Source organism: Nicotiana tabacum, chromosome 1 (genome assembly GCF_000715075.1).
Source record: "Nicotiana tabacum cultivar K326 chromosome 1, ASM71507v2, whole genome shotgun sequence".
Taxonomy (NCBI): Eukaryota; Viridiplantae; Streptophyta; class Magnoliopsida; order Solanales; family Solanaceae; genus Nicotiana; species Nicotiana tabacum.
In genome coordinates this window covers 35,075,677-35,088,716 of record NC_134080.1, presented here as the reverse complement: position 1 = coordinate 35,088,716, position 13,040 = coordinate 35,075,677, and the positions used below count along the sequence as shown (strand labels likewise).

General features: G+C 35.1%; 1 protein-coding gene and 1 non-coding gene across 7 annotated transcripts; one reads left to right on the top strand and one right to left on the bottom strand.

Annotated features, from left to right (window-relative positions):
• The first annotated feature begins 1,371 nt into the window (after positions 1-1,371).
• LOC107819283 (protein PSK SIMULATOR 2) lies at positions 1,372-10,252 on the top strand. Of its 6 annotated transcripts, none has more exons than XM_016645381.2 (13): positions 1,372-1,840; positions 2,300-2,575; positions 4,482-4,798; positions 5,171-5,263; positions 5,356-5,446; positions 6,041-6,134; positions 6,884-6,981; positions 7,245-7,314; positions 8,464-8,567; positions 8,649-8,762; positions 9,123-9,199; positions 9,364-9,408; positions 9,525-10,252. In XM_016645381.2, the coding sequence occupies exons 2-13, from the start codon at positions 2,315-2,317 to the stop codon at positions 9,976-9,978; spliced, it is 1,818 nt and encodes a 605-aa protein (XP_016500867.1). In that variant the 5' UTR covers positions 1,372-1,840; positions 2,300-2,314; the 3' UTR covers positions 9,979-10,252. The 6 variants fall into 6 exon arrangements, with proteins under 6 accessions (XP_016500867.1, XP_075105899.1, XP_075105900.1 ...); XM_075249794.1 differs by having other exon boundaries at positions 1,647-1,840; positions 2,255-2,575; positions 9,364-9,381; XM_016645380.2 differs by having other exon boundaries at positions 1,647-1,840; positions 2,255-2,575.
• Positions 10,253-10,879: 627 nt separating this feature from the next.
• Positions 10,880-10,985, bottom strand: LOC142165298 (small nucleolar RNA Z279/snoR105/snoR108). The gene has a single exon (XR_012696146.1). It is a non-coding gene; the product is annotated as a small nucleolar RNA Z279/snoR105/snoR108 (small nucleolar RNA).
• Positions 10,986-13,040: the final 2,055 nt, after the last annotated feature.

The window sequence follows — 13,040 nt, the reverse complement described above, 5'->3', positions numbered from 1 at the left end:
GCGGGCATACAAGGATGGATAAGATTAGGAATGAAGATATTCGAGAGAAGGTGGGCGTGTCCCCCATGGAGGACAAGATGCGGGAAGTAAGACTCAGATGGTTCGGGCACATTCACAGGAGGAGCACTGATGCACCGGTGAGGAGGTGTGAACGACTGGCTGTAGTGGGCACGCGGAGAGGTAGAGGGTGACCTAAGAAGTATTGGGGAGAGGTGATCAGACAGGACATGGCACGACTTAGGATTACTGAGGACATGACCCTTGACAGGGAATTATGGAGGTCGAACATTAAGGTTGTAGGTTAGGGGAAAGTTGTGAATATTTCTACAGCACAATAGAGTGAGACTAGCCAGTTAGGAGTTAAACTAAGAATGTCATTGGTCGTCTATTGATACAGGGCTTTACCTGCTAGTTTTTACTATACCAGCCATCTATTTCGTATTTCGTATTCTGTATGTCATATCTCTTATATTGCTGTTATTTTATTATGCATTTTTATGGTACTAATATATCGTATCCTGTGGCTTTTTTTAGCTGAGGGTCTCTTGGAAATAGCCTCTCTACCCTTCGGAGTAGGGGTAAAGTCTGCGTACATATTACCCTCCCCAGACCCCACTTGTGGGATTATACTGGGTCGTTGTTGTTGTTGTTGATAGGAGTATATAGTTATACTGCAACAATATACTATTATAGTATACAATATATTGTTATAGTATACTGTAATACTATGCATTATATTGTAACAATATGCTGTAATATTATACAATATACTATAATAGTATACATATTACCCGTAAATTCACTTGCCTTTTCCCTTTTAATTTGCTTTAAGCTTTTACCCAGCGTGAGAGGCAAATTGAAAATGCAAAAAAATAAATAAATTATAGTATGTTATATAATATAACGGTATACTCTTACAATTAGATCCTTTTAGATTTTTTTGAAATTTTTATTGACAACTAATATTATTTCAGTTTAATAATTGAATTAAACTTTTTTAACTCTTTGCGTACAATTGTATACCCTATTGGTATAGCTATATACTATACCGGTATCATATGTTAGTTAATATTTTTTTGGTTGTAGTAGCTACATTTAATTGGTACATAATTTAATTTTTTTAGTAATAATATATATAAAAAAGAATAATAAAAAATAGTGAAAATAATAAATGAAACTAGATTATGAAGAGAAAAAGAATATAAAAAAAAGAAGTTAAATGAAATTAGAATAGGAAAAAAGAAAAAAATAAGAAGAAAACGAGAAAAAAGAAAAGGAGAAAAGAAAAAAAAAGAAAAAAGAAAAAAAAAGAAGCATAAAAATAAAAAAGAATTGGAGAATAAAGAAAGAATTTCTCACAAAACCTATTATGGGTAGGAAATGGAAAAACAAATGGATAGACAAGAATACATAGTTTTGTTTTTGTGGATAACTGTGTCAAAACCTTTTTAAATTGTGATTTCCAGATTAGTATTTATTTAATTTGAACATAATAAGCAATTAATGGAGCAATTCTGTTACCGTTCACAAGTACATGTGTCAAGTAAATCTGCACTCAAAGTTTTAAGTCAAATGTTTAACTGTTTAGCTTTGTCTTCTCTGCTTCTGCTGAAAATATTGGCAATCTCAATTCATTTCTGTCATATCCCAATAATCCTCGAAATCTTGACTACATCTTGTTGGGATTACGGTCCATTAATTCTTTACTCATCCATTCATTCCTTTTCATTTATTTCTTAAACCCAAAAAACTCAACTGTAGTGCTTTAAATACTTCATGATTCTGCACCTCTTTTTTACCTCAATTCAGCTGCTCTGATATTTCTTTGAACTTATTTTCGGTAAGCTTCCCTTATTTATTTTTTTTATCTTTTTAATGCTTGAATTAGAAGAAAAAATGTTTTTTTATCTTTTATGTTGAATAAGTTGAAAATGGAGTACATTTTAGTCTTGTTTGTAGTTTTCAACCCAAGAAAGTAGGACTGAAGTACCTTTTAGTCCTTTATTAGCTTTTGATTGGGGCAATGATGTTTACTCTTTTATGTTTCCTTGGAATAAAATGGACCCAAATTGAGTAGAACGAATAACATGATTCGTATAACCGACTTCTAACTTGTTTGAAATTTAAGACATTTGATTGATTGATACCCTTTTGACTTAATTTTTAAATTCATCAAATTGAGCAACTTTAATGTTTTTTTTTTTGTGTGTGTGTGTGTGTGTGCTGATATTTTTTTTTTTTTTTTTGCTGATAGGTTAGGTCAGGTTTAAGGAGTTTGATTTTTTTTCTCCCATCTTAGCTCTAAGGAGCAAAAATGGGAGGTGTTTGTACAGGTGGTACAGCAAGGAATAGAGCAGAAATTCATAATGAGAGGAGCTCAGGTTCTTCTAAAATGCTGAAGTCAATCAAGAGTTTTGAAGAGTCAAATAATGATTCTTCTTCTTCTTCTTCTACTTCATGTCCTGATAAGGATGGTTTTCGTAAGACGCCGAATCTCTATGATTCTGGTGAATTGTGTTTGTCTATTTCCCGGGAGTTAAGGCCATCTCCACCTACTAGGACAGGAACTAACAAGGTACCTCCATTTTTTCTATAGACTTAATCAATGTATATGTTTTTTGGATGCTTGGTAGGAGTTGGTATAAGCAATGGTTATCTGATTGTTTCGTTCCTTTTTTTTAATTATCACGACCTAATCTTGCACGCATGATCCTAAATTTCCTTTTTTCCCTTTCTTGGCTCGATTGATATCATGAAACTAGATCAAAGGAAGCAATTGGTTGTCACGGTTTTTATTTATTTAATTTTGAGTCGAAGATTCTGCCTTTTGTGATGTTGCCCTTTACGGGGTGTTAGAAAGCTGGCAAGATTAGTCTGAAGTGAGACAATTGGTTGGATAAAGAGGAATTGAACTACACTAGTAGGTGAATAATGCGGCTGAGGTTTTTGTTATGGATAGTGGTTTAGCTTTCTTTGTTGGGGGAGCTATTTGTCCGGTTAATTCTGCTGATGAATTAAACCTAAGCATGTCTAACCAACTAAGCTTAGGTATCCCTCCACACCCAGGATTCTAGAGGGATAACGGCCTTTAAGGCTTGTGGAAGTTTTAGGTAATAACAGGTCTGATGCCTTTAGATGTTCTGCGCCACGGTGGCAAACTGAAACTGCTCTTGGCAACTGAAAGCAGTTAGATTTTGTCAAAGTGATTATGGTCTATACTCTGTACGAAGAAACAGATGAACAATGGAAGTTGGACAGCTCTCTCAATATTTTCAAAGAGAAAAGCACTCAATATAAGGATGATATAATCCAACTTCTTGTGGTAAAACTGACTGTGTTTGCTCACCTTTGTAAACATTCTGTCATATTCACAACATTCATTGTTGTGATTCTTTTGGCAGAACACAGCGGATCTGTCAGTAGTTGCAAAATTTTAAGATAGCTTCATAGGATATATTGGCATTAAAGGAAAAGGGAAGAAATATAGATTGTAATGCTAGAGGAACATCATCAAAGAGAAAGATATCATGGCATAAAAGGATAAAAGAAGAAATATACATATGCATGATTGTTGAAATTGTGTGGCCTCGTTAGACGCCTAAATTGTCAGTGAATGACATTCTTATTTTTAATATTATTCCTCAACATGTCCTCTCACTTGTTTGATAATTTTAATTGGCCAAGCACATGAAACTATTTTTAATGACAGGAAATGGCAGGATTCAGACATAGGCCATCTGTCTGTTTGTATCTGTTTAATCGTGTGAACCACCTCATTAAAAGTTTAAATTGTTACAGAGCGAACCTGTATTTATTATGCTAATCTTCAAAAATATTCAACTGCTCATAAGATGTAAAGAGTGAGTTTCAGAGTCACACTTATCAATGCATATTTATGAAACCTTGATTTTGGATTGTTTAGTGGAATGAGATTAATTGGAAAGCATTAGGCTAAAGTTGTCTGGCATAAACACGGGATAACAAGATCAATGGTTAAGCATCTGATAAGTTCATTTTGACAATTTAAAGTTGAAGTGAGGCAATTAACAATACTAATAAAGAGGGCAACCCAGTGACAACTCACGTACATGCAAGGTTGGGGAAGGGCCGCACCCAAAGAGGTGTGACTACTCATTAAGATTACTAATGTACTTGCTAAATAGTAGAAGTTAACCAGTGTGTTATTTTCATTAACGGGACTGACTAACAGACACTAGAACTAAAGCTCTGAATTCTATGGCTGTTTGTTCATATACGGAGAGTCTTGTTCAATACACCAAAGAATTTGGGAATATCCATATGGCTGGGTTATTTGGCACTTGTTTCCTATTCTTTTATTGATATCCTTGGAAGCAAGTCTAATGTTTGAACAACCATCATTTTCGTGTTAATGCTTTGTATTTTTGATTCATGTGAAATTCTCGTTGTATATTTTTCACGCAATGAAGTCAGATAACAAGACAAAATTCTTCTTGTAATAGGCCCCTAGCTCTTTTCTTGGAAAAGCCAGTACAGTTGGCCTAGAAAAGGCGGTAGAAGTTTTAGATACCCTTGGCAGCAGCATGATAAGTTTGAAATCTGGAGGCTTCTTGACTGGAACAGCTTCTCGAGAAAACAATATATCTATTCTTGCATTTGAAATTGCAAATACTATCACCAAAGGTGCAAATTTATTGCAATCTCTTTCTGAAGAAAATGTCCAGTATTTAAAGAAGGAAGTTCTTCCTTCAAAAGGTGTGCAACAGCTGGTTTCTACCAATATGAAGGAGCTTCTCACTATAGCTGCTGATGACAAAAGGTTAGCGATAAACTATCCATTCTTCACGAAACAGTAACAAAAACTAAAATAAAAGAAATGAATTATATCCAAAAATAAAAACCTGACAGAGATGATTCATATACACATGCGTGTCTCTAGTATTTTAGAATCACAAGAAAAGTTATTAAATCCTCTCTACTAATGTTTTTGAGTTGATAACAGCATCGTAATGAAGAAAATATTCCTTATACTATTTCAACCTAAAATTATGACAGCTCAAAGTTCAAGGTACCTGAGAATACATCAATAGGAGTATGTAACTTTTAGAATCAAAATATAGTGGACGAGTTCTGGGTGTAATTCTCTGAGCACTGAAGGCATCGGTGAAAATATGTTTGTGCATTTCCGCAGGAAGGATTTTACTGTTTTCTCTCGTGAAGTCATCAGATTTGGAGATATGTGTAAAGACCCACAATGGCACAATCTAGGTCGATATTTTTCCAAGTAAGTTGAAATATTTTTACTAAAGGAGTCAGAAAGCTGTTGCAATTATATGTCAATAAATATGTTTATCAGAAGGTTTAACCATTTGACAGGTTGGACATGGACACTGTTACTCATAAACTGCCAAAAGCACAGGCTGAAATGACAATGCAGGAACTGATAACTCTGGCTCAGCATACTTCTGTATGTTTCGTTTTGTTTTGAGATGTTTTTACCTTTCTATATGTTTTTGTTCTTAACATATAAGGAGTTCTTTCTATCAACATTTTCCTCCCATAGGCCTAAAATAACATGAGCCGCAATACTTTAATAGGTGGTGCACTTCAGCTCTATTGACGGCAGTGCTAGATAACCAGCTCAATGCCTTAGTTAAATAACCTAGTACATATTTGCTGATGTAATATATTTGTTTATTTACATATATGTTTGTTCCTGATGAAATGATGATAGACCAACATGTGGTTAGTTGGCATTTTTTGTAAAATGATTTTTGGGGCAATTGGAGCTTTTATGTTTGCTTCCCTTGGGGTTTTTTACAGTTCATTGACATCGCAATTATCCTTTTGCATGGGATCAAGTTGCAAAAGCTACCAACGTTTAGTTTTTTATTAATATTTTGCCAAGATTTCTATAATGTGAGTCATTCAGAGGAAATTCATTGATATTTGTCCCATCTTTGTTAATGTTGAAGCGATGTTTCCTCTACAAGGATTTGGTTCACGTTTAGTGTCTATTCTATATGCAGTGCTGATCATGTGACTCCTCATTTCTTTGCAGGAATTGTATCATGAGCTGCATGCGCTGGATAGATTTGAACAGGATCATCGAAGGAATCTTGAGGAAATCAATTTTTTAAAAGTGCCTCCCAAAGGTATACACAATTTTACTTCTATTTTCTGTGGTATTGTCTTACTTCTTAACAATGCCCCTGGAAGAAGCGCTGAATACAAATTTGGTGGAAGAAATGATCGACTTTCTTGTTGTCATTAAACTTAACTCGTAGTTTCTATTGAATATTAAATTTTACAAGGCAAATTTACAATAGCAAGTAGCAATATATCGTTCAGAGAGCGCATACAACTTAGTTTCATCACCTTGATCCAAATTTATGAATCTAACACTTCTCTGTTGAGTCAAAGTAGAAATAGTCTGGTAAAATGACACTTTAAATAATGAATCAATTAAGAAAAAATTTGCAAGCAAAATATTAAATGATTTTATTATGGAGGCATGTCATTTCATGATCCAGTAGCATTCTCCTCTTTAGAAGATTCGTCTTCATGTTTTAGAACTTCTGATTTTTCGCTTGATAAGATACCAGTATAATTGCCAAAAACTTTCACATTCCATATGATGCAAGCAAAAAAGCATGGGATGTTATTCGTACATCCAAATTATACGTCTCTTGCTTTGGGAAGTCATTTAACTTGTTTCAGTGACATTCTGTTTAACTAAGATGGATATAAGGTGTCAATGTTTATTCCTGGGAATTCCTCCAAGTTGACGTCAATGTTTCGGTTCTTTTAATGATTTCCTAGCTTTTTGTTTGTGTTTGAAAAATTGATACCATGTGGTGGATTATCTTATATTGACAGATTACTTACTTTCCTTCACTTGTAGGAGAAGGTATCATGATTTTACAAAGTGAGCTAAAACATCAAAGAAAAACTGTGAGGATCATGAAAAAGAAGTCTCTTTGGTTTAAGAGTCTGGAGGAGGTACTTTGACCGAAAATCATTTTGACTTCCTTTTCAATGTATGCTTCAGTTGAGAAAGACTTCATGGACTTCGTCTAATGAAAATCATAAGGATCATTGTCAAAGGGAAACTGTTTCAAAATTTACTTCAGAAATTGGTTAAGCTCTTCTGCATACCAAGCTTTTTGTGTCTTTAGTAGTTTATGTGAAAATTTGTCTTCAGCTTTTTGAATGCTGTTATTTCATCCTTTTTTTGATAAGGGCCGCATGTTTCATCCTTGTAGGTTCTGGAGAAGCTTGTTGACGTTGTTACTTTTATTCATCAAGAGATCTCAGAAGCATTTGGGGATGACGGTATGAGAATGTTCCAGTAAATTTGTAAACATTGCACTGTTGTGGTCATAGAGTACTTAATATATCTTTGCTGTCAAACCTGTCACTGGTGTTTGCTAATCTGGGAATTGAGACTCTAAACCCCTAAGTTTGGACTAGCCGTCTGGAATTAGACATCCAAAGCCATATATTGACTTGAGAAAAAATATAAACCCAACGCAAAAATATGATCACAGTAGGATTAGTTTCATTTGGTGAGCATGGAAGGATTTTGAACCAACACGAACTTAGCATATGGAGATTGGAGTGCATGCTTCTCTTCTCAACGTGAAGCCAAAGAATCATTTTTGCTTGAATTGTTTCTTTATATCCAGTAAGATGAGCCATGCTTTCTTTTCAACCTAAAGCCGGGGTATCCTACCGCTTGAATTGTTCTCTAAATTCAATGAGTACTTCAGAATAATCTCTTTGTTGCAAACAATTCCAGATTTTAAGTTTAGCTGATTGCATTGGTATTACTGATGTTTCCCAAGCTAAGGATATCTTCCTTTGTCTTGTACCAGAGGTCCCGAATTCGTCTTTACTAATGAAACTATATTCTAGGTTAAAATCCTGCTAATAATAATAGTTTGTCTGAATTTATAACTTTGCCGCGTTAAGATTTCTTACCACTGTTCAGTTATTTAAGAAAAAATATCTGTTTTACATCATTTCTTGCTAAAAGTTACAACCAAAGCAAGAATTTGTCAGATCGTTTACGCATTTCCCTAAATAATGATATATATATTTGTCCTACCTGAAACCTCAAATACATCAATTCTTATAGGCCATAGGCAGAAGTGAGTTGAATTAAACAAAAAAAGAACAGGCAAAAAGAAGAGGAACAAGAAAAGGTATGCAAATGATTATCTTCAACCTTGAGAACTGATCGAAATGGTGTTTTCAGGTTACTGCTTGCAAGAGCATAAGATACCCAGTAGTAGTGTATTTTTGAAGCTTTTCCTTCTCTTAAATGTTCAATGTGTCATGTTTTCAATTGTTTAGTGCGTTGACATTTTGTTTGTTTCTTACTCTTATATCGTTTATATAACTAGCACGTGTGCACATTTATTCTCTACTTTCCTGCACTATAGATGTTTTTATGAAATAAAATGTCTACGCTTTTTGTAGGGTTGACATCTTTCGGCAAGGAGCCTACTAGGAAACCAGAAAGATTAGGAGAAGCCGGTCTTGCTCTACACTATGCTAACCTAATTACTCAAATAGATAATATTGTAAGTATTTTTTGCTCAGTTAGTCTCCTAGGACTATAATGCAAATAGTATTTGTTACAATGGGATTTGATATTATGTCAGGCGTTACGCCCCACTTCCGTTCCTCATAACATGAGGGATTCATTATATAATGGATTGCCCCCCACTGTAAAGACAGCCCTTCGTTCTCGGTTGCAGGCAGTCACCAAGGAAGAGGTTTGTATCCAGATTTTTCTTCTTATGTTTCTATTTTCATCCACTACATCTTATATTTCATTTTTCCTGCCTCATCTTTTTGCTCTCATCAGAGGCATATATGTCGAAGAAGAGCCTTGGCATAACTGGTAAAGTTGTTTCCATGTGACCAGGAGGTCACGTGTTCGAGCCGTGAAAATAGCCTCTTGCAGAAATGCAGGGTAAGGCACGTACAACCCTTGTGGTCCGGCCCTTCCCGCGCATAGCGGTAGCTTAGTGCACCAGGCTGCCTTTTTTTTTTTTTTTTTGCATAAAATGGTACATGCATGTAAAATAGGTCCCTCTCAATTCCTCAACTCAAAATAGGCTGCCTTGTTGCAGCTCACTATTCCTCAACTCAAAGCAGAAATAGGAAAAACTCTCCAGTGGCTTGTCCCAGTAGCTACATATACTACACGGTACGTGTTTGGTGTCCGTGTTTTCTCTGTTGAAAACCCGTGTAAACTGTGCCTTTGTTTTCTCTACAAAAGCCACCAACGGTAAAAGTTGGTTCTCTTTCTCCAAGTTTTCTATTATATTGATACTGATTTTTTTGCATCTTTGCTGGCAAACCCGATAACAGAGCACATCAAGGTTTCGGGTGGGTTGGAGAGTGGGCTAATACTGGGTCAATTGCATATTTTTGTGTTATAAAACCCCTTATCCCCACTCCCAAACAATTTTTTTCTGTTCATTTTGACACCATTCTTCAGTTACATAATAGTGGTTGTTTCTTCCTATCAGAAACAATTCTGGCAAGAAGATTCCTGCGCACAAGAACATAATTCGGTTGCAGACTCTCTATCATGCAGACAAACAAAAGATGGACCAGCATATCATTGAACTAGTCACGTTGCTTCATCGCATCACCAGCCTGAGAAGAGATGATGAATCTAAGGCTTTACCCGAAAGATCACCGTGCAAAGGACTGGTTTTGCATACTGAGATGATGAACAATGACACGAAAACACCCAACGTGCAGCTCTCTTTGGAAGATAGGAACTTATTGGAGGAGGTAATGAAGAGGGGAATGTTGGTTCCAGGAATAAGCAAAAGCCAGGAACTAGTGATGCCCAAGAAGCAAACGAAACAGGTCTTGGCTCGAAGTAGAAGCACTGGTAGTTCTCCACAGACAAGGTTAACACATGCAAAGGCTAATGTTTTGGATGTATTAGATGGATTAGAACCAACATTTTGAGCTGCTAAACAAGATTTCAAGTTAAAGGGTTCATTATTTGTTGATTCTTGGATACCTAATTCAATCTTTGTAAAGTCTCTTATAGGATGGCAAATGGCAATAATTTAGTATAAATCATTAAGTCATTATGGCCAGTGAAGATGGATGTTTAAGGATGAGAGCTAGTGGTGTAACTAGGTTTTGGGGCAGTAAATTTCTTCAGTTTTCTGTGTTAAGCTGAAGCTCTCTCTACATGTAGTTCGTTTAATGAAAAAAAACAGTTTTTTCCCCTAAAGTGTTAAATCTATCTAAGCAAACAAATACCCCAACCTCAATACTTTATTGACTACCCCGCTATTTTAAAAAAGTTGGGCACTATTTCTTTATTACTCTGCTTAAAAAAGATTGATATTTCCTTAATAAAAAGCATTTACAGCCACACAAAAGATATGATATGTTTTAGATTACAAGTTTTAAAAATTTTACAAATTTTATGGTTTATGTAAGGCAACATATGTCAAAAATTTTGCTACCTTTTTTATTAAAGTTTTATAATATTAAACTCATTAAGATGTCATTGTTGAGATTTAGCAAGCGTGTGGTATGTAAGCAAACTGTGCAGGAGAGATGTTTGCAATTACAATTACTATCACAAGATACTTTCTTGACTTAGGACTTCCAACTGAACGCCTTGCCGCCCCGCCACGAGCAGAAGCTAAGCGCTTGAAAAGCGCACTAACATTATTTTTCAAAACAAGCGGCCAAAATTTATGGCCGAAGGGTCCTTAATGTATACCCATGTGTTAAACTGGAAAGAAAAGGTAAACAATTGTACATTTTGAAAACAAAATTAACAATGTAATACCAGCTAATACATAAATAGGGGGTTGGGGGGGAGGGGGGGATATTTTCTTGAAGAATAGGGATCAGATAGGTAAAAGGGAGTGCCCATGGTTTGTCGTAACCAGGCTGGGCTGGACACCCTTCTCGCATATTTAAATGCGAGTTTTGACCACTCATCATATCCCATTAAAACTTGCCTGAAGGATCATAATTTTCAAAGCCTCTAACCTCACTCCTTTATGCTAACCACATCACCTACAGTTTTGTCTGTTTATCGATGTGGGATACATAACGCTTTTTCCAACTGATTGATTAAACTTTTAAACAGTACGAGAAATGATATTTTATACTCCAATATAATAATTTTATGAAAAAGCATCTTTTTCCATAGTGTAGAATAATATCAAGTCATTTTACAAAGGGTGATTTTCAGCCCTTTTGTTTTCTTCGCCCAATGATCTTCTATGAGCGGTTACCGTTTGAATAGAAAAAAATGATCTTACAAAGATATTATTGTTATAAATAAAAGCAATGCAGTAAAATGTAAATAAGAAGGGATAGAAAGAAGGAAGAAGTCTTTTCTTCTTTCACTTTGGTGTGTATTTCCATTGCAATTACATAGCCTTTTATAGGCATAAAAAGTAAAGATGATGGACATAAAGTAGGAGATTTAATCTTTAAGTTATTCACAACATGGACATCCAATGTACAAACTATGTTATTCACAACATGGGCATCCAATGTAGCATCCAATGTACAAACTATTTATAACACTCCCCCTTGGATGTCCATGTAAGATAATGTGTCTCATTAAGAACTTACAAAAAAATATTGGGATGTACATAGTTATTTATAATATGCATTGCTTGCTGCCTCATTAAAAATCTTACCAGAAAAACCCAGTGGGACAAAACCTTGGTTAAGGAAAAGAGTGCAGCGTGTAGTTACTCCCCCTAATGAAAAATCACTTAATGTCTCGAAGACGACGCATTCCAATCTTATATATCAGCTTTTCAAATATTGAGGTTGGTAATGCCTTAGTGAACAGATCAACCAAATTATCACTTGAACGAACTTGTTATACATCTATTTCACCATTCTTCTAAAGATCATGAGTGAAAAAGAATTTCGGTGAAATATGTTTTGTTCTATCTCCTTTGATATATCATCCTTTCAATTGAGCTATGCATGCAGCATTGTCTTCATACAATATTGTTGGAATATTCTCTTTCGAAGAAAGATCACATGTTTGCTGAATGTGTTGAGTTATCGATCTCAACCAAACGCATTCTCGACTTGCTTCGTGAATGGTTATTATCTCTGAATGATTTGAAGAAATAGCAACTATAGTTTGTTTTGTCGAACGTCATGATATGTCTGTACCTCCACTTGTAAATAAATAGCATGTCTGAGATCGACCTTTGTGTGGATCAGACAAATATCCTGCATCTGCATAACCAATCAATGATGGCTTGGATTCATTTGAATAAAATAAACTCATATCAATGGTCCCTTGGAGGTATCTGAATATATGTTTAATACCATTCCAGTGTCTTTGTGTTGGCGAAGAACTAAATCTTTCCAATAAGCTTACTGAAAAAGCTATATCTGGTCGGGAATTATTGGCAAGATACATTAATGCCCCGATTGTACTAAGATATGGTACTTCGGTACCAAGAAGCTCTTCATCACTTTCATGAGGTCGGAATGGATCTTTCTTTATATCAAGTGATTTCACAACCATCGGGGTACTCAATGGATGTGCTTTATCCATATAGAATCGCTTTAAAATCTTTTCGGTGTATGTTGATTGATGGACAAATATTCCATCTTTCATATACTCAATTTGTAGACCAAGACAATATTTTGTCTTTCCAAGATCTTTCATTTCAAATTCTTTCTTCAATCAGTCTACTATTTTTGGAAGCTCCCCAGGAGTTCCGATGATATTTAAATCATCAACATACACGGCGATTATAACAAATTCAGATCCAAACCTTTTTATAAAGACACAAGGACAAATTGGATCATTCTTGTACCCTTCTTTCAACAGGTATTCACTCAGGCGATTGTACCACATACGACCTGATTGTTTCAATCCGCATAAAGATTTCTGAAACTTTATTGAACAAGTTTCTTGAAAACTTTTATATGCTTCTGGCACTTTAAATCCCTCAGGTACTTTCATAAATATTTCATTGTCTAATGATCCATACAAATAGGCTGTAACAATATCTATT